The sequence below is a fragment of the Macaca mulatta genome, chromosome 7 (genome assembly GCF_049350105.2).
Source record: "Macaca mulatta isolate MMU2019108-1 chromosome 7, T2T-MMU8v2.0, whole genome shotgun sequence".
Classification (NCBI taxonomy): domain Eukaryota; kingdom Metazoa; phylum Chordata; class Mammalia; order Primates; family Cercopithecidae; genus Macaca; species Macaca mulatta.
Window position 1 is genome coordinate 145,770,111 of NC_133412.1, and position 19,011 is coordinate 145,789,121.

A 19,011-nucleotide genomic window follows, 5' to 3' on the forward strand; every position below is an offset into this window, starting at 1 on the left:
TGTAGGTACACATGCATACATCTCTACTTATTTCTGTCTATTAATATGTGTGTACACATATGGCTAGATATAGATATAATATGTATAAACTATATATAATACATTGTATATAAAATCATGAGTTCATAGCGATACTCACTATTCCAAACCAATGCCTTCAATCTAGCCTTCCCCCCTTTATTTAGTTATTCTTTTTCTGACTTTGAGAAACTAGACTCTCATTAGTCACAATACACAGTTATTAGTTCAAATCTAGCATATGTAGTTTCAGAATTACTAATTCATATACCTATGAAAATAAATTAACTAGAGTACAGTATTTGTGGTACAGTTATTTCTGCCCTTAGCTTTACAACACACAGTCAAAATACTGTTTTCCAAAGTTACTTAGGTTATTCTTTTCTTCCTCACTCTTCATAACTCTATGGTTACATTATCTATTTATGTTAGAGTTATGTTTATTTGTTACGGTTTTTATTCCATTTTAGTTTTTCCCTACATCTTGGTTGATTTTAAGTATTTATCTATTTGGGAGGTATGTGAAACCTTACGATGGTTGTAAGAGTCAAAGCTACACAAGAAAGTATTCTCTAAGAAGTGTTGTTCCTCCCTTATCCCTACTGCCCCATTTTCATATTCCCATTTTTCCCTACCCCATTCTTCCAGACCCGTGTAGATAACCAATCTCATTAGCATCCTGTTTATTCTTCCTATATTTGTTTTACACAAGTGAGCAAATGCATGTAGGTTTTCTTATGTGTCTTTTTTCTTACAATAAGGTCAGCATACTATAGATATTCTATTTTACTTTGCTTTATTACTTAACAATATATCCTGGAAATGACTCCGAATCAATTCATAGACATCTGCCTTATTCTATTTTACAGCTACATAGTACTCCACTGTATGGCTGTGCCATTGTTTATTCAACAACTACTCTTCTATATATGGATATTTAGGTTGTTTCCAATATTCTGTAATAATGAACAATGCTACCACAAATAACTTTATGCATATGTATTTCCATCATGTTGGGGGTATATCTTCAAGGTAGATTCCTATAGGTGAGAATGCTTAGTCAAAAGTTAAGTGCATGTTAGCTCTGTTAGGTATTGTCAAATTTCCTTCCACAGGGTTATACTAATTCGTATTCCCACCAACAATGTATGAAGGCACCATTTTTCCCATAGCTTCATCAACAGAATATATTGTCATACTTTTCAACTTTTGCCCATCTGATAGGTAAGAAATGATATCTCAGCCTTGAGTTTCTTTGTGAGTGCATTTGAACTTTTTTTTGCATCTTTAAGGGTCATTTTTATATCTTTTGTGGATTGTCTTTCATGCATTTTTCTCATTTCCTATCAGGTTTCTGGTCCTTTGTCCTCAATTTTTAACACTTCTTTTTATATAGGGAATTAGCCCTTAAACTGTGGTACATGCTGCCAAAATTGCCTCCCAGTTTGTCAGTTGTCTTTTGACTTTATCATGTTTTTGACTATGCAAAATTTTTATGTAGTCAAATGTACCAACATTTTATTTAATTGCTTCTGGATTTTGAGTCACAGTCTGAAAACCTTTTCCTGTATTTAGATTAAAGAGGAATTTATTTGTGCTTTCTTCTAGTACTAGCGTGGTTTTACTTTGTACATTTAGATCCCCAATGTATCTGGTGATTGTTTTTATGTATGGCACAAGATATAAATCTAATTTTGTGTTTTCTCAAATGGCTACCCTGTTGTTCCAGCACCATTCATTTAAAAGTCTGTCTCTGACCCAGTAATTTTAGATGTGACCTTTACCCTATACTGTATTTCCATATGTAGTTGGATCTATTTATGGGCTTTCTATTCTATCCCAACTGGTCTATTTGTCTCTTCATGCATCAGTACCACACTGTTTTATCTATAGAGGCTTTACAGTATGTTTTAATATCTGGTAGGGCTAGTTTCCATCATAGTTTGTTTATCAGTATTTTCTTGGCTATTTTTGCATGTTTGTTTCTTCATATGAACTTAAGTATCGATTTGTCTAACTCTATAAAAAAGTTCATTGATATTTTTATTGGACTTCAAATAAATTTCTAAATTAACTCAGGAAAACTGACATCTTTATAATGTCAAGTCATTCTACCCAAGATCATAAGATGCCCTTCCATTTGTTCTTTGTGTCTTTTCAAAAGTGTTTAAAAGTTTTCTTTATATAGGTTTTGCACATCTGTTGTTAAATATATCCCTTAATATTTCTTCTTTGCTGCCATTAGAAATGGAAATATGTTCTCTAACTGGTTATTGTTTGTATGTGAGAAGGTTATGAATTATTGTGTGTTAGTTTTATAATCTGTTACCTTTTATGTTTGAGTTAGCTTATCATTGATTCTCTAAGGTTTTCCAGATATACTATCATGTAATATAAAAATAGAGTTTTATTACTTTGTTATCCATTCCTACATCTCTAATTAAATTCTCCTGTCCAATTGCATTAGCTAATGTCTCCAGAATAGTATCGAATCCTAGTTATAGAGATAGTGAGCACCCTCCCCTGGTTCCTAATCTTAGTGGAATTTTGCCTAGTGTTTTCCTCATTCAATAAGATACTGGCTTTAGTTCTAAGGTACAAATACTTTATCATCTTAAGAAGATATCCCACAATTACTATTTTTTAATTTTTTTAATCATAAATAGATATTTTAACCACACTGTTTTTTTAAAACTGACAAAGGGAAAGAACCAAGCATTTTTCCTGCCATTTCTATATGATCTACACCTGAAGGTAACCAAATGAAAGACTAGGCAAGTTTCTCTTCCTGGAATTACTCCAACCATTAACCAAAAAAGAAATTATCCAATAAGAATATCACTATTTTGCAACCCCTAACAGAATAGTTAATCTAGTCAAAGGTCATCAATAGATGCTACCTTTACAAAAGAGAAACATCAGGCATTAGATACCTCCTGATGAAAGTATACACCACCATCTCTGAAGTAGTCTTGCCAAAAGAGAGAGAGAGACAGATAGATGGAGACACAGTTGATGAGAGGACAGAGAGAGAGATAAAGACAGACACAGAAAGAGAGGCAGAAATGCAACCTGAATCAAGCCTCTAACCCTAACTAACAATTGACAAGAAATTCAAGAGACAGAGGAAAATGTCAAACAGCACAGGGATACACTCAGTCAAATACAGTCATGAGAACTTGAACAAATGATCTGATTTCTTCAACAAAGAATTTAAGGGAGGAATAAAGAGAGTAAGATGGAGGGAAAAGTCTATGTGTTATTTAAAGAAGTTATATATATGTTTATATGCACCTACAAATATTTAAATAAACTTCAGAGACATATCAACTAATTGCAATGTATGGGCTTTATTTGAATCCCAATTCAAATCAACAGGCTGTAATAGAAACATTTATGAGACGATTGAGGAAATAGAACTGTTGACTGGATGTTTGATTATGCTAAGGAATTATTGATTTTTTAGCTATGTTAATATTTTGGTTATTTAGGTATAAAAGTAAGTCCTTACCCTTTTGAAATACATATGAAATAGTTACAGGTAAAACGGTATTATGACCGAGACTGTGGAGAGGGAGGTCATGGTATTTATGAAACAAGGTTGGATGTGTACTGATCTTTGTCAAAGCTGGTGATGGGCGTACATCAATTCCATTAATCTCTCTGCTTTTGTATATGTTTGAAATTGCCCATAATAATAAGTGTTCTTGAAAATTTTGCACTTATTATATTTAACAGTTAGACCAAATGAGATCATATACTGTGGAATGTGGTGGAAACAGTCAAATACATCCCTGCCATAAGCAGTGTTCCCCACTGCCAGTCTCTGAGCCCTCAATTGCTAATGGCCAGGTGGCTCCCAAGTGCCAGGGTAACAGGCCCCAGGACAAGAGTCCTTCCTTCCTCTTCACCCCTCAAAGGACCCCAGCTCTGTGGATTTCTCCCTCCCACAGGGAAAGCCCCAAACTCACATCATTCTCTGAGGTCCCACAGAGGATACAGGATTTGCACTCTATGCACTGCCACTTGTAGGTCTTGACAGCCTCAGTCATGTTCAGGGTGAACTGCAGGCAGGTTGGGTGACCTGGAGGAAGCCAGAAACAGCAGAGTTAGGGCCAAAGTCTGAACTGCCACCCCTCAACACCACTAACTGGAAACACATCGATGCCCAGTGTGCAAGCAGGGCAGGGTAGCATGGCGTAGGGAAAAAAATGGGGGCCCAGACAGGGCCCTACCCACATTCTTCACCACCCCGTTATTCAGATCAAGGGCAAAACAGAGATATAAGCATATCCAATTCTGCTTGCACTAAGATCATGTTCCCCAGTAGGTGTAACCAGTTGATGAGGACAGAAAGCAGTTACCAGAGAGAAGGAGAGAAGAAACTCCAGAGCACACAGCCTGGGGTAGCACTATGAGGGACACCTGCGGGACCCTCCAAGCCCCAGCGTCAGCTGTGGCAGCACAACAGGTAAGAACTATTTGGAACTGGGCCTTCTGATCCAACCAGTTATTTACACTGCCTTGGGGTGCAAGGGAGGATATCAGAAGGATTGTATGAGGTTCCCAGGGTCAGTGCTCAGGAGTAGGATGAGGCATTGCACTGTTACCTAAAGTACCCATGCCATGCCCACACCCATGAGACTAGCAAAAGTCCGCACCCTGAACAGTACCAGGGACTACAGAAGGAAGTGGCCTGGCAGGGACAGCAAAGAAATGTAGCATCAGAGCAAATGGCCAGGTCTATCCTAAAAGGACTGGTCGCCGGTTCTAACTCTTTTCTCCATCCCAAGTTTCATGGAAGCCAACCCAATCACAAGACGAAAGGAGGGACAATAAGCTGTGACCTTCGAGCACAGCCCCAGTGAGCCATGTCCAAGACTTGGCCTGCAGAACTGGACTCAGTCCTCAGACCTAGGTCACCTAAAAGAGAGATGCTTGCAGGGAGAGGATGGCCATGAACTGTAGAATGCAAAGACCCTTGGCCTTCTATCTGGCATGGAAGGAAAACTTGGATAACATTCCCAGGTCTCCCAGATCTGTGAACCAGATCAGAATCTGCCCAGAGCACCCAGGGCAAAGCCCACTACTGACTCTGTCATAAAAAAAAAAAAAAATTGACGCTTTGCCCATTGCCAAGCATTCATCGTTCTCCAGAGCTTCCAATTCCGCCAAACCCATTATATAGTGCCTTGTGTTGCCTCTTTCATTTGAAGGATTATATGCTTTAAAGAAGGATGCTAGAGACAGGGGACACCAATCGTGGTTAGCGCTGCCAACCTAGTGTCTTCCACAGACAGGATCCCTCATGGCACCACCGCCCCTTGGCAAAGCCACATCTTAGCAGAAGCCCCCAATTCCTCCCTTTCAAATCTTCAGAGAACTGTTCATATCATGGCCCTTTGGATGAAATACCGTCTATTCGGCCAACATAAGAATCCTTCACATTTTGAGCTCCACAAATAGAAACCACGCTGAGTTATCTTGGAGAGTGCAAGGGGTGTGGACATGACTTGTTGGTGGTAGGGAGGGGACACTTAGTGAATACTGGCAGAAGCAGCAAGGAGAGGCCTGATCTAAAAGCTTTTCAAGGACTTATCAGGTACCATCTAACTTAGAGACTCCCACAGCTCTGAACTAATAACCCTATCAAGATGGCACCATGACAGTGGCCCCAAAGAGAAAGAAGCCTTACATTAAAAGCCTCGGTGAACAGCCAGCTGATATTCTTGAAAGCATCTCAAAGATTTGTCTAAGAGGAACACTAGCCAGGGTTACTTCCTATTCCAATCTCTCAGAGAGAACACTGGGATGGGTACAGGGCAGGAAATACCTGTTTGGGACTCCATGTGGTATGACCACAGATGCCCAGTTTCTCTGACAGGGCACCACTGAGAGCATGAACATGAGGTCATGGAGCTGATGCTCATATAGACAAGTTGACTTTGCCCAGTTCTGTGCCACACCCCAGCCACACCCAGCCAGCTTAGGATAACTATTCATTAACTTACCAAGTACTTATTGAGCACCTACAAGGCCAGCCATTGCACTGGACAGAAAAGACACAGTGGGGATGAGCAAGACATCTCGAGCCCTTCCAGCCTAGCCAAAGAGGCCTTAGACGAATCAGCTACACACGTAACTATCAACTACAATTGTATAATTAATGCCATGAAGGAAAATCATAATTGGCCGTAAAAACAAACAATAGAAAAACCTAACCTGGACTGAGATGTCAAGGAAACCTTCCCTGAGAAAGATCTTTAAGCTGATATGTGTTGGATAAGAAGTTAGCTAGGTGGGAAGAGGATGATTCCCAGTAAGGGGAACAGCATGGGTGGAGGCTTTGAGCAGTGAAGCAGCTTAGCAAATTACAAGGAAGAGAAAGGCCAGTGAGCAGAGGCTTGGTGAGCAAAAGGAAAGGGGTAAGAGGTGGCTGCAGAGGTAGCTGGAGGCAGATTACAGGTATCTGCAGCCCTTATTTAAGAATCTGGGGCTTTTAAGTCATTAAAGGCTGTTAAGCAAGGCGTGAGTGGATCACATTTTGTTTTTAAAGGAGCATTCTTTAGTGTGAGGGCTATTGGGATGAAGTGGTTCTATATCTTGATTGTAGTGATGGTTACATATGTGATAAGATTGCATAGAACTATACATACACATACACATATGTATGTGTGCATGTAAAACCAATCACATCTGAATAAAGTCTATGATTACATTAATGTCAATTGCCTGGTTTTGATATTGTGCTATAATTACGTAAGATATTGCCCTTGGAGAACACTGAATGAAGAGCTCAAGGACCATTCTGTAATATATTTTGTAACTTCCTATGAAGCTATAATTATGTTAAAATAAATAGTTGAAAATAAGGAAAACAAATAAAAATTTAAATTATCAAAAATAAAGGAAGGTGGAAGACAGGGGAAAAAAGGAGAGAGAGGAAGGAGGGAAGGAAGGAAGAAAAGGAAAGAAGGAAGGAAGGAAGGAAGGAAGGAAGGAAGGAAGGAAGGAAGGAAGGAAGGAAGGAAGGAAGGAAAGAAAGAGGGAAGGAAGGAAAGGGAAGGGAAGGGAAAGGAAAGGAAGGGAACGGGAAGGGAATGGATGGAAGGGATGAAAGGGACGGAAGGCACAGAAGGGAAGGAAAGGAAAGAAGGGAAGGAAGGGAAGGAGGGAAGGCGGGAAGGAGGGAGGGAGGGGAAGGGGAGGAGAGGGGAAGGGGATGGGAAGGAGAGAGGAAGGGGAGGGGAGGGCAAGGGGAGGGGAGAAGGAATGGGAAAGGGAAGGGGGAAGGGGAGGGGAAGGGGAGGGGAGAGGAAGGGAGGAAGGAAGGATGAAGGTGCTGCTCTCTAAGGAAAGAATTGTTGAGGGGTGGGAGGGTACAGGAATGTAAGAATTGTTGCCAGGAAACTAGTTAGGAGGCTAATGCAGCTACCAGGAGAGATATAAGAATGATTCAACTAAGGTGGAAATTTGAGAAATGTTAAAGAAATACTTGACAGGACTTGACTATTGTTTGAATGTTGGGAATATGGGAAAGTGATGAGAAATATTCCCAAGTTTCTGACCCAAGAAACTAGGTAGATTGTAGAATACAGTGAAATTTAGATGAGGAAGACTGTCGAAGGATTGCAGGGACCACATAGGAGAAGAGGATTGCTTCTGTGTTGAGCATGCTAAAACTGAGACTATGAGACTTCTGGTGGAAATGTTGAGTGGATAGTTGAATGTATAGGTTGAAATTCAGAAGTTTCTGCTAAATAGGTGATAAGTGAAACCATGAGAATTAATGAAATTATCTAGGGAAAAGGGAATGAGCAAGTATCTAGGGGAAGAAACGAAGAGGAGAGAAGAAAGGAGAATAGAGAAAAGGGTCTACGACTGAGCTTGGAGGAGCTCAAGTCCTCCAAGATCAAAAGAAAGAACCAGCAAAGGAAAGAGAGAAGCATGGCAAGAGGTAAGAAGCAAATTGGGTGAGTATGGGGTCACAGTAACCAAAAGAAGACGTTTCAAGAAGGAGAAGGCGGTCAGCTGTGTTTACTGCCACAGGTTCTCTAGTTTGTCGTTGCTCAATAAAGAGCCCGAGTGAGGAAATGTTGACAGATCAGGGCAAAAGCTACCCTACTAACAATAACACCCTTCAGTCATGCCATCTCCCCGAGGAAGGAAAGTCAGCACATTCCTGAGCATGACAGAACTCAGCAGCCAACTGTGCATCTGAGCTGTCTCTGTGAGGAGGGGCCGGAGGCGGTGTGTGCTGCAAGCATTTAGCGACATTCCACCAATATTTACTGAGAGCCAGCTCTGTGTCTAAGTTCTCTAAGACTCCTGTGCTGAGCTATGAAGACATTTTCTGGGATAGCTTTGGACAATGGATGGTAGCAAGTGGGTTTGGGAAATGCCTGTTGGAAGTTTCTGAAACAATCTCATGGTGTTCTCTGTGTTCCCATCTTGAGAAAGTCATCAGCCTCCTGAAGATCTTCAAACCCGAAGGAAGGGAGCTAAGCTCACACAGCCTCAAGCCCCCGATAAAATGCAGGACTAAGACGGGCCTCAGCGGTGGCTGCAGAACTCCAGGACTAAGACGGGCCTCAGCGGCGGCTGCAGAACTCCTTCCCTCCACACTCAGGACATCACTCCAGCACAAGAGGAAAGTAGGGGAGGGAAATACTATTGTAATTTCTCAGCCAGAGAGGGTGAGACACAAAAAGTTAAGTCATCAGCAGGTGCAAAAACTGTGCCCAGAACCAAATGCTCCTGTCTGGACCACAATAACAGATTTGCTCCCGGGCCTTTCTCCAAAAACTGCAGAAATCATTTGCCAGATAAAACTGCAAGAATGAGACTTCTTACCTGCTACAAAAATTACTTCAACAATACACACTGTTAGACAAAAGGAAGTGTCTAAGGAAAGTAATAACAGCTCGTTTCTAAGGTTCACTGATAGAACTCCTTACTTTTGCCCAGAACTAATTCCTAAACACCTTGAAAGTAAAAGAATAACAAATACAGTCTTTCCAATTCAAAGGTGAAAGAAAAAAAGCGGCACATGGCTATAAGGCACCTGACTATAATTTATAATACTTACGGTCACTCGATACTTGAGGATTCCTATCTTAATCTCTTATGTAAAGTTAACCCTCATTCTCTAGGGTATTAGGCTGGTGCAAAAGTAATTGCAGTTGTTTTTAATGGAAACAACAGCAATTACTTTTAATACTTGCTTGGAAATGTAGATTTTTCATATCCCCAGTTTTCTTTAAAGCAAGAAATACCCATATTGCTGTTTAAATAGCCCAGTGTAGTGGAGGGACGACAACCCTTCCTAGGCCCCCCTGGGTGCCATGATTCAACAGAGCATTTCTAAGATTCCAATTACCAAAATGAATTTAGAAAATGGTGCAGTGTGCATGATTCAGCCCAGCCGGATCATTAAAAACCAAGTCCTTCCCGGGTGTTCCTCTAAATTTATTCTATCAGGAGCATTCAGTAAATCTCCTGCTAGCTTGTTTAGCTGGGTCAGTGGTGAACTTGGTGTGAAGAGCCATTCCTGATTCAGCCCTAACCCTTCCAGAACTGAGCTCAATCCTCCCTAGAGGTTGACACTGGGTAAGTTACCCATGGCCACTATGTATGGGAGATCTAACTGCTGGAGTGGGCTTTTGGGAGATCAGCATTTGGCTTCAGGGTGCTATTTCAGCAGATGGAGGCAAAGGGAAACCAATGGGGTATGGGAAACTTCTCAGACAGATGATAATCCATGAGGCTGGGAGTACCCGGTGTTTCTGACACTACAGCCTATTGAGCTCAGTAGAAAAGGAAAGGCAGGCATCTGAAAGCAGTGACAGCAGCCTTGGCACTGGAAGGACACATCTCATGTCTTTATAGAAACATGGGCACAGATGCTGAAAATGTTCAAAGGACAGCAAATGAGATTTTGTGGTATTTGAGTGAGAAAGCACACAGATAAATATCCAGGCAAAACCAGTGTTAGTTTCATATTCACAGCTGCCAATTTCTATGCATGTTAATACACAACTGCCCCAACACAAGGGTATTTCCAGCCTTTTAGGGGAGAAAATATCTAAATATACCTTGTGGATTAAGCTCACATTATGATTGCAACTTAAAAGTTAACCTGAGTCACCTACTAGTCAACCTCCTCTACAGATATTCAGTACATTGAGAGAAACACAGTTCATTTTCAACAAACCCTGGGCAAAAGAAGTACACAAACTGCTATGACATGTGTCTCTTACATTATGATCCTTATTAAAAGAGTTTTTATTGTATTATCGCTGGTATTTAATTTGGACTAGGCTAAGCCACATTGCTGATTGAATTAGAGCTCCAGGAAAAAAAATTATCTTCCTAGGTATGCGTTGAAAACATAAATAAAATAAATACAAATAACTTTGAAATCAGCATGGTCTATTATTTATTCAATGTGAAATTATAAACATCTAATTATACTTTATTACCATATTTATCAATGTTGATCTCTTAAAAGCTAATTTCTCAGGCAAAGAGAACTTAAATATCCATGGTTCTCAGGCAAGTAAATGCAAAACTCAAATTGTGCTCCTTGTTCTGGTTCTGATGCTTGGTTTATAGAAATTGTATTATATAAAATATATAGAATCAATTCCAACCCAAAATAGCACCAAAAACAAGTCTCCATGGGCATTCATTAGAAAATAATTTGGCTCAAATTTCGAATATTTCTCTTTATTCTCAAACACATATAAAATTCCTGGTATTTACAAATTGCAAATGTATATGTGAAGTTTAGCTAAAGCATTCATGCAAAGTATAGTCATATCTGAATCATCATGCTACAGGGTAATTTGAGAAGAAAAATTATTACTAGTTCTCTTTGGGAAGCTATCTCATTCAATCAGATCCATTCATTTTCATTCTCTCTCTCCTCTCTTCTCTCTTTCCTTTCTCTCTTCTGTCTCTCTCTCTGCCCCATTCCCTCCCCCTCTCTTCATGCTCCTCCACTTTGAGACTCAGCTTGGCAGGTGGAGGGAAGGAGGCTCAGTCATTTATTGAATCTGTAAAGGGGAAAGAGATGGACCAATTCTGAACAATCAAGAGTTCAACTTCTTTATGTACATACTATGGCAAGTAGGATAACTGGGCACTGCTGCTTCACAAAATTATTTCTCAAGCCCTGCTTTGTACGCCTTCTGCAAAGGTCTGAAGGTTCATCTCTATCTGCCCCCAGATGTTACTTCTAACGCTGAAGACACCTGCAAATCAATGATCACAATGGCACTCCAGAGGCATGTGAATGGCTCCCTTTTTCTCTCACCATTTTTATTGCACTTCAAAGATGACAAAGAAGAGAAAGAGAATGGAAAGGACAAATACCAAACAAACAAAAATGCATTAAAAATAAATGATAGTGTGAGCTGTGGCTGCCCTTTCTTGGGCAAAACACCTTCCTGTGCATCCAGTTCCACTCCTCTTAGAGGTTTGTTTATCCTCTCCTCCAGCTGCCAAGGTCTGTGGCACCCAGGAAACACATGGGATGCAAGCCCCAGGGGCTATTGCACCAGTCATTCTTATAAATAACCATACAAAGCACATTCATGCAAGAGCATTACGGGCACTTTAATGGGATAAACAGCGAAGGGCTCATGGTGCCATTCTCAAATGGTCCCAGAAATTCCCCAAGTTTTTGTGGTCAAGTGTGGTCCAAGGTAGAGTCCCCAGGAAGTAGATCTACACCTGTCTATAAGCCTGAGGGCATGCATCATGGTTAGTCTTCTTAAAGTGAAATAATGGGATAAGGAATCCTTGACCTGGATTTATACAACTTACTCGACTCAACTTGGGGCCAATGCACAGCACTAGGAATATGTTGAGAGTCATAGTAATGACCCCAAAGCCCCTAATTAGTCACTGCAGCTGAGGATAAAAAAATAATTTATTCATTTATTCATTCCTTTGACAGTATTTGTTGAATATATAAATATGGCAGGCACTCTTCTAGGTACTGGGGATATAGCAGTGAGAAAATTCACCCCTGCCCTCAAGTTACAACTGCCGCACTTTGAGATATATTACAGCACCTGAGTCCTTTGGACAAGTCACTTGACTTCTCTGGGCATTCGTTTTTCAATATATTAAGTTAAAGCATTAGAATCTGCTATCCATGTAGCTGTGGCTTTGTCTATGCCACCCACAAATGGTATTTTTAGAGATACTACTGATCCCCAATTGCCCATCTGCTTAGTAGGATAAACAAGCCTTCTAAAGTTTGCCAGCTAAAACTCGAAGTTAAAAAAGAAAAAAAAAAAAAACTAAGAAAGAAATTAAAATAGCCAGTAAGTCCTTCTAGAATTCATGTCAACTTTCTCATATTGACCAGCCCAGTCTGAGTCCAATGTCAACACAACAAAAGATGGTCAAGACAGAAAGCAAAAGAAATCTAGAAATCTAAAGGACTTTTCATCAACCATACCACCCACCCCCATGCAATAAATTGGTCCTATACAGATGAGCTGTCATAAACGGAAGGTAGACAGAGGCCTTGGGTAAGGTTCCATTGATGAGGAATATGAGATCTGGGTTGAGCTAGGTTGAGCTGCTGTGTGACAGCAGCAGATATTGCCAGGCAGGAAGTGACTAAGAGAAGAGGGTCATCAGTATGAGCAACTCAGGATGACTTTCCTTTTAAATGCTTCTCTGGAATTGTAGATTGCAGGCAACCAGCTGCCCAAAGTGATTCTTGCCCCATAACAGTGTGTGAAGGCCAGGCTGAATCATTGTTCAGAGCCCGACATCGATTTTAGATGCAAAACCCTGACGTTGGCTGTGCATTCCAGACCTCTCTGGACCTCAGGAACATCCAACCATGGGCCCTGGCTAAAGGCTCTGTGTTTTCTTTAGGAAAATGAGCCTGAAAAAGAAACCATTGCTTAGATTGGAGACCCTGTAATCCCTGTACTTCCTACTGTCCTGAGTACATCCAGGAGAATTTCGTTATGTCTGTAATTGATGGATAGCTGGTGGAAAACAGCAGTGATTAGTCAACACTTGATTCCCCATGATCCTCCAACTGCTGATCATCCATGAATTAGAAGATGAATTAATGAGTGGTCTAAGTTCTTTAATTGCCTGAGGACCTTTGAAGCAGCATTCTCATTTTTTCTCCCTAAAAATATTCCACAGAGTTGTGTTAAATCAAAAGGAAAAAATATATTTTCCTGCTTTCCTATCCTTTTCTATGTGAGCCTGGGAAGAAATCATAGAAGTACCTAGACGTAGAGGACTGACATACTCATGACACTTAGACACTTTGTTTTACGTTTCTAAATCATTTTAGTCTAATTTTCAGGGTTCTCGTGGACTTTGCAATCTACCCAATTGTGATCAGATTCTTGTAGAAAAATAATTCCACTTAATTTGGCCAAATTCACTGAGCACCAGTTCATTGCCAGGAACTGTACAAGGTGCTGAAGTTTCAGAGAGGAATGAGACACAACTCCTGCCTTGAGGAGCTCAGTTTGGTAGGTGTGCTAGGCAGTCTCTGGCATGGCCACCAATGAAAGACACCATACCCTTGTGTCATTCTCCCCCCTTGAGTGTGGGCTGCACTAAATGACTTGCCTCGAACTAGTAGAATATGGCAGAAGTGATAGGATGTAACTTATAATATTAGGTTATAAAAAGACTGCAACTTTCATCTTCTGCATCCTCTCTTATGCTTTCTCACTTACTTGGTCTAAGGGAAGCCAGCTGCTATATTGTGAGATGCGCTACAGACAGGTCCATGTGGCAACATATGAAGGAAGACCTCAGTGCAGCAGCCCAAGAGGAACTGAATCCTGCCAGAACCCACATGTGTGGGCTTGGAATTGAATTCTCTCCCAAGTGAGCCTTCAGATGAGACCACAGCCCCAGCTGACAACTTGACTGCAACCTCATGGGAGGCCTTGGGCCAGAGGCACCCAGATAAACCACACATAGATTCCTGACCAACAGAAACCATGGGATAATAAGTGTTTGTTGTTTTAAGCTGCTGAGTTTTGGAGTAATTTGTTATGCAGATAACTATTATATATAGAGAGAGAGACTCTTTTAAATGACTGTAATACAATGTGATAAGAGCCATAATAGGAGAATGAATGAAGTTCTTAGAGATGAGGAAGCAATAAATAATGCTGGAGAGGCTCGGGGAAAGCCACTGAGAGGAGGTAGCTTTCAAGGTGGGCCTTAAAGGATAAATAGGAGTTTTCTAAGTTAAAAAAAAAAAAAAAAAAAAAGGAAACAGCATTACAGGGAAAGGGAACAGCAGAAAATGTAAGGTATGTGGTCCACTCGGGCAAAGCAGAGTAGCTCAAGGAGAGCAGGGAAAAGAGGAATTGCAGGAGATGATGCTAGAAAGGTATGAGGAAAGATTATGAAGAGCCTCTTATGTAGGCATAAGGATCAGAATTTAATTCTGTAAACAGTGGGGACTCCTCGGAGGTTTTTAAGCAAAAATCTGATGTGCTTGTACCCATACTTTAGAAAGATGAGTCTGGTGATAGGGCAGAAGTAAGATGTGTTGGAGATGCCTGGGGAAGGGGGACCAGTCGCTAAATCCATCTATTCAATGAGTTCGTATTGAGTACTTGCAATGTGCCAGGTGCTCTGATAGGTGCTGACCAATGCAAAAAAGACAAAATTCTACCCTTCTCGAGCTTACACTGTAATGAGGGGCATTAGTCCAGGGCAGATCTAATAATTGTGGGGATGAAAGTAGGAAATATTTGAGAGGTAGAATTGGTCAACAGGACATGATACCTGCTGGAATATATGTGTGAGGAAGAGGGAGAAGTAAAAAATGGCACAAAGATCCCTAGGTTGGGCCACAGAGTAGATGATAAAACTGTTAGCAGAGATGCGACTTGCAGAATATAACAATGGATTCAAACTGGCCACATTCCATTAATTGTGCAGATGAAGATGCCCAGGAATCAGTGTGAAAATGTGTGTCTATGTTCAGGAGACAGGACCAGGCTAGAGATATAAATTTAGAAATCATCAGGTTTGGGTAGTGGATGAAGCCTGGGAAATTGGTGAGACGTTCAGGAAGAGACCACAGAGCACAACATAAAAAGGACCTAGTTAGGGGTAGAGGGAAGAGTAACCATTGGAATTGAAAGCATTAAAGAGCACCAAGAAGAGAGTTCCCTGGGAAAGCTGGAGACAATGTGGTCAGAAAGGGAGAAGGATCTAGAGAGAGGCACTTCATGACATCCAAGAAAGAGGAAGGGTGGCACCACCATCAAGCGACAGATGAAGATAAGAACCAAAGAGAACGTGTTGCCCTGGGTGAGCCAGTGGTGATGACAACTAACACAGTCATTAGTAGTAGTGGGCCCTCACGCCTCTCCAAATCACTGATGGCTTCAACAGTGCAGAGGCAAGAACTTACACACAGATGACCTCACAAAATGCTGCTTCTGCCGCAGGCTTTGCCCGGCACTCTCCAGCTTGGAAGCACCGTGCGCAATGATCTCAGGAATGCTGTCTTTATCTAACTCCATTCATTCATAGCAGGAATCATTTTCTGATGTAGATTCTGGGGCCAAAGCTAGGCCCTGCCAGCCTCAGTTTCTGTGCTTCCCCCGGAGATGAATCATATCCCACTGGAAGCCGTGCCTTTCTTGCTGACCTTGGATTGAAGCTCTTCAGTCCTAGGTGACTGAGCTTTGCCCACAAGGCTGGGTCAGGTCCTGATGGAGGCTTCTCCCACAGCCCCGGAGTCTGGTCAAGTGGCAGTCATGAAAATTCTCCAGGAGGGAAGTTGGGGCCAAAGGTAGGAGGAGCAGCACTGGGAGCCAGACAGAATGGTGAGGCGAGGACGGAAATGGTGGCAGGCAGCAATGGTGGTTGTGGTGCTTTGTAAAAATGCCTACAAAGTCTTTGGTCCTCCTCTTTTCAAGAGGTGGAGGCTATTTCCCTCTTCTTGAATGTAGACTGGATTCAATGACTTGCTTTTAACAAACACAGTAAAGAGGAGGTTTTGGAGTTTTGGCAGTTATGCAAAATGCAGTTTTGGAGACTAAGTTATAAAAGGCACTGTGATTTCTGTTTTGATTGTGTGCTCTGTCTCTATGTCTCTGTCTGTCTGTCTGTCTCCGATCACTCACTCTGGAGGAAGCCAGCTATTGTGTTGTGAGCTGCCTCATGGAAAGGCCCACATGGCAAGGAGCTGAGGGAAGCCTCTGTTCAGCCAGCAAAGAACTGAGGCTGTCAGCACAGCAGCTCATGAGGACCTGAGGCCTACTGGCAACATGACAGTGAGCTTGGAAGTGACTCTTTCAGCCCTGGTGGAGCCTTGAGATGCCTGCAGCCTTGGCCAACATCTGGACTGCAGCCTCACAGGACACCCTGTGACACACCACCCACCCAAGCCATTCGCAGGTTCCCAACCCTCAGAAGCTATGAGATAACAAATGTTTGCAGTTTTAAGCTGCCAAGTTGGGGGATAATTTGTTACACAGCAATAGCTAACTAATACAATGGCAAAGGAGGAACAGTAAGGGGTTTGGCTGAACACCAGACATTTGACAGAACTCCTGCTTAGGCAGTGTCTGCGTTGTACTCCCAGCCACGGTGAGGCCCAGCACTGGTCTGGACAATGAAGGAGAGCAGCAAGGTTTGGGATTTTAGATCATTTATCTCTTCCATGCTGTTATTTTTTTTCAATGAGTCTCCTTTAAAAGAGCTAATAGTAGGAACAAAGATAATTTCAGTGGCAATGTGAACAGGTGTGGCCCCTCTGCAATTACAGCAAGGTGAGTGCATCTGCCTTCGGTTTCCTGGGTCCAACTTGTTTCCACGGCGTGGCCCGAGGAGACTCGCTGCACCAAAGAGCCTGCCGTCTTCCCCTTCAGGCCTTGCCCTCCATGCCCCCGTCTCACCCTCACCCTGCTTTGCCTTCCTTCCACCTGCCTGAGCCTCTCTCACCTTCAGCAAGCCTCCCCTTTAGGTTCCCCAGAACACAACCCCAGTGTTAGAAAGTCAGAGGCTTCCTAGAAATATGGCCAAACTGACATGAGCAGAGGAAGAACCTGCAACCAGTATTTTGACCTAAAGAAAGCTATGTTTGGATACTTTAATGATCCTTACAACATTTCCAAAGAAGCACCTTTCTATTCACTTATTTTGTTTTGATTCCCCACGGGGATCCTGTGAGGTGGGCAGGACAGATAGGAACATTCCTGATTTACAAATGAAGAAGTTGAGGCTCAGAATGGCTCAGGCAGCCAGCAAGTAGTGGAGCCCGAGCAAGTGGAACATCCATGTCTTCACATTCTAATCCTTTGGTCTCTCACTACACCACGTCCTAGAATGGCCTACCCAAAAGTGGCAACCCAATGGCATTTCAGTTCATTGTTTAAGCTGCGAAATATAGCAACATTTTCTCCTTGCATGCAGAAGAAGTTTGCCAAGGCATGATGAAATGTGCCACTGACTCTCTCCGTGCCTCAGTTTCCTCAGTTTGCACCACATAAGGGTGAACTAGCTGTCCCCTCAGGCCCCTTTGGGCCTCAACGCTCCATGCCTCTAGCGAAATCCCTCAAGAAGCCAGACTTGCTTATATGAGGCAGGGCACTGAGTCCTCACCATCTGGCAGTGACTAATCCTGGAAAACCCTGGGGAAGAATTGCTTAGGAGTGAGCCAGTCCAGCCCACACAAAAGGGCCTGGAGGCTGCAGGAAGTAGGTCAGCAGCCTATGGTGGCATTACTGGGCTTCAGCTCCTGAGAGTCTCAACAGAGGTGCTCGACTTCATTGGTCACAGCTCCTCAGCCCGTGGCTGGAGTGAGGAGGGGTCATGCCCCCCGCCACCTCACAGTCCCACTCAGACTTGCCATGCCAGCTATTCCCACTTGGAGCCGGGTGTCCAGGTCCTCCCTAGGGCTCCCCCGAGTGACCGCCTGTCAGCAGCTTTCCCTGTGAAGCCTCTGAGAGGAGTACAAAAGACAGCTGGCATCCAAAGCCAATTTCACGCCACACCTCCATTACACTGTCAGTCAAGAAAGGACAGGAGTGTTCCCCACTCACCTTGTCTAGGAAAGGAACAAAAGAGCACACAGGAAGGATCCCCTTTTTGCCATTACCAGACTGTACTACAATCGAGACACCCACAGCCCCACCCCCACTGGAGACCCCAACGAAGGCTCACTGGCTCCTTTTAATCCTTTTCCCCCTTTCATTCTCCACCTCCCGATTTCCCCAAGTCATGAATTCACTTTCCAAATTGCAGTGGCAGGAGAATGCAAAATGACGATGATGATGGTGACAACCAGCTTTCCCTGAAGTCTCTCACCCAGGTTTCTTGAGCCCTGGAGGCACCTGATGTCCTTCAACACTCTCAAAAAGAAGAAACAGCAATCGCGCTGAGCCAACACTGCATACGGGAGAAACATCCTTGGAGCTCCATGGGAGTACATCAAAACCCGGCACCATCTGGCGTCGTATTACCTCTGCATTTGCTTCCAAGCCCCAACATCCAGGCAGCACCAGGTCTGCACTCCTGTATCTGTGATCACTAAACCCAACTGATAGATCCGTTTCCATCAGCCAAATTTTCATCTAAGATTAATCCACTTTTCCTGACAATCAAACAAATATTTATCCAACAAATTCCTGAATGAGAATTGATCTCACTGCTTACTTAGAAAGCTAGAGGGGATAATTTTTACATGGGCTTTCTTTTTTTCCTCTGGAGAAATTAGAAAGTTGGAATAGTACAAGAGAAAGCAAATCAATGTCTATTTCCAGTTACCAGCATCTGTCTTCAGGTTTAATAGAAATGATGCCCTAAGACATATAGTCTATTTGGTCTATTCAGTACAAAAACACCTATCAATATTAAAGTAGTGCAGCAGGAGGGCCTTTCCTGGTACTTTGTAAGGGTAGACAAGAGCCTCACAAGTGTTCAAAGATTCATGAGGCCCTTCTGGATAAGCAGTGACAAACTCCA

The 19,011-nt window shown here is 42.4% G+C and overlaps 1 protein-coding gene across 3 annotated transcripts in view; it reads right to left on the reverse strand.

Annotated features, from left to right (window-relative positions):
* DPF3 (double PHD fingers 3) overlaps window positions 1–19,011 on the reverse strand; it is a 275,967-nt gene that overhangs the window by 6,223 nt on the left and 250,733 nt on the right. For all 3 annotated transcript variants that reach the window (XM_015144032.3, XM_077941333.1, XM_077941334.1), the window contains exon 9: window positions 3,990–4,102. In XM_015144032.3, coding sequence (XP_014999518.3) covers window positions 3,990–4,102 — 113 coding nt within the window. The remainder of the gene's footprint in view (window positions 1–3,989; window positions 4,103–19,011) is intronic.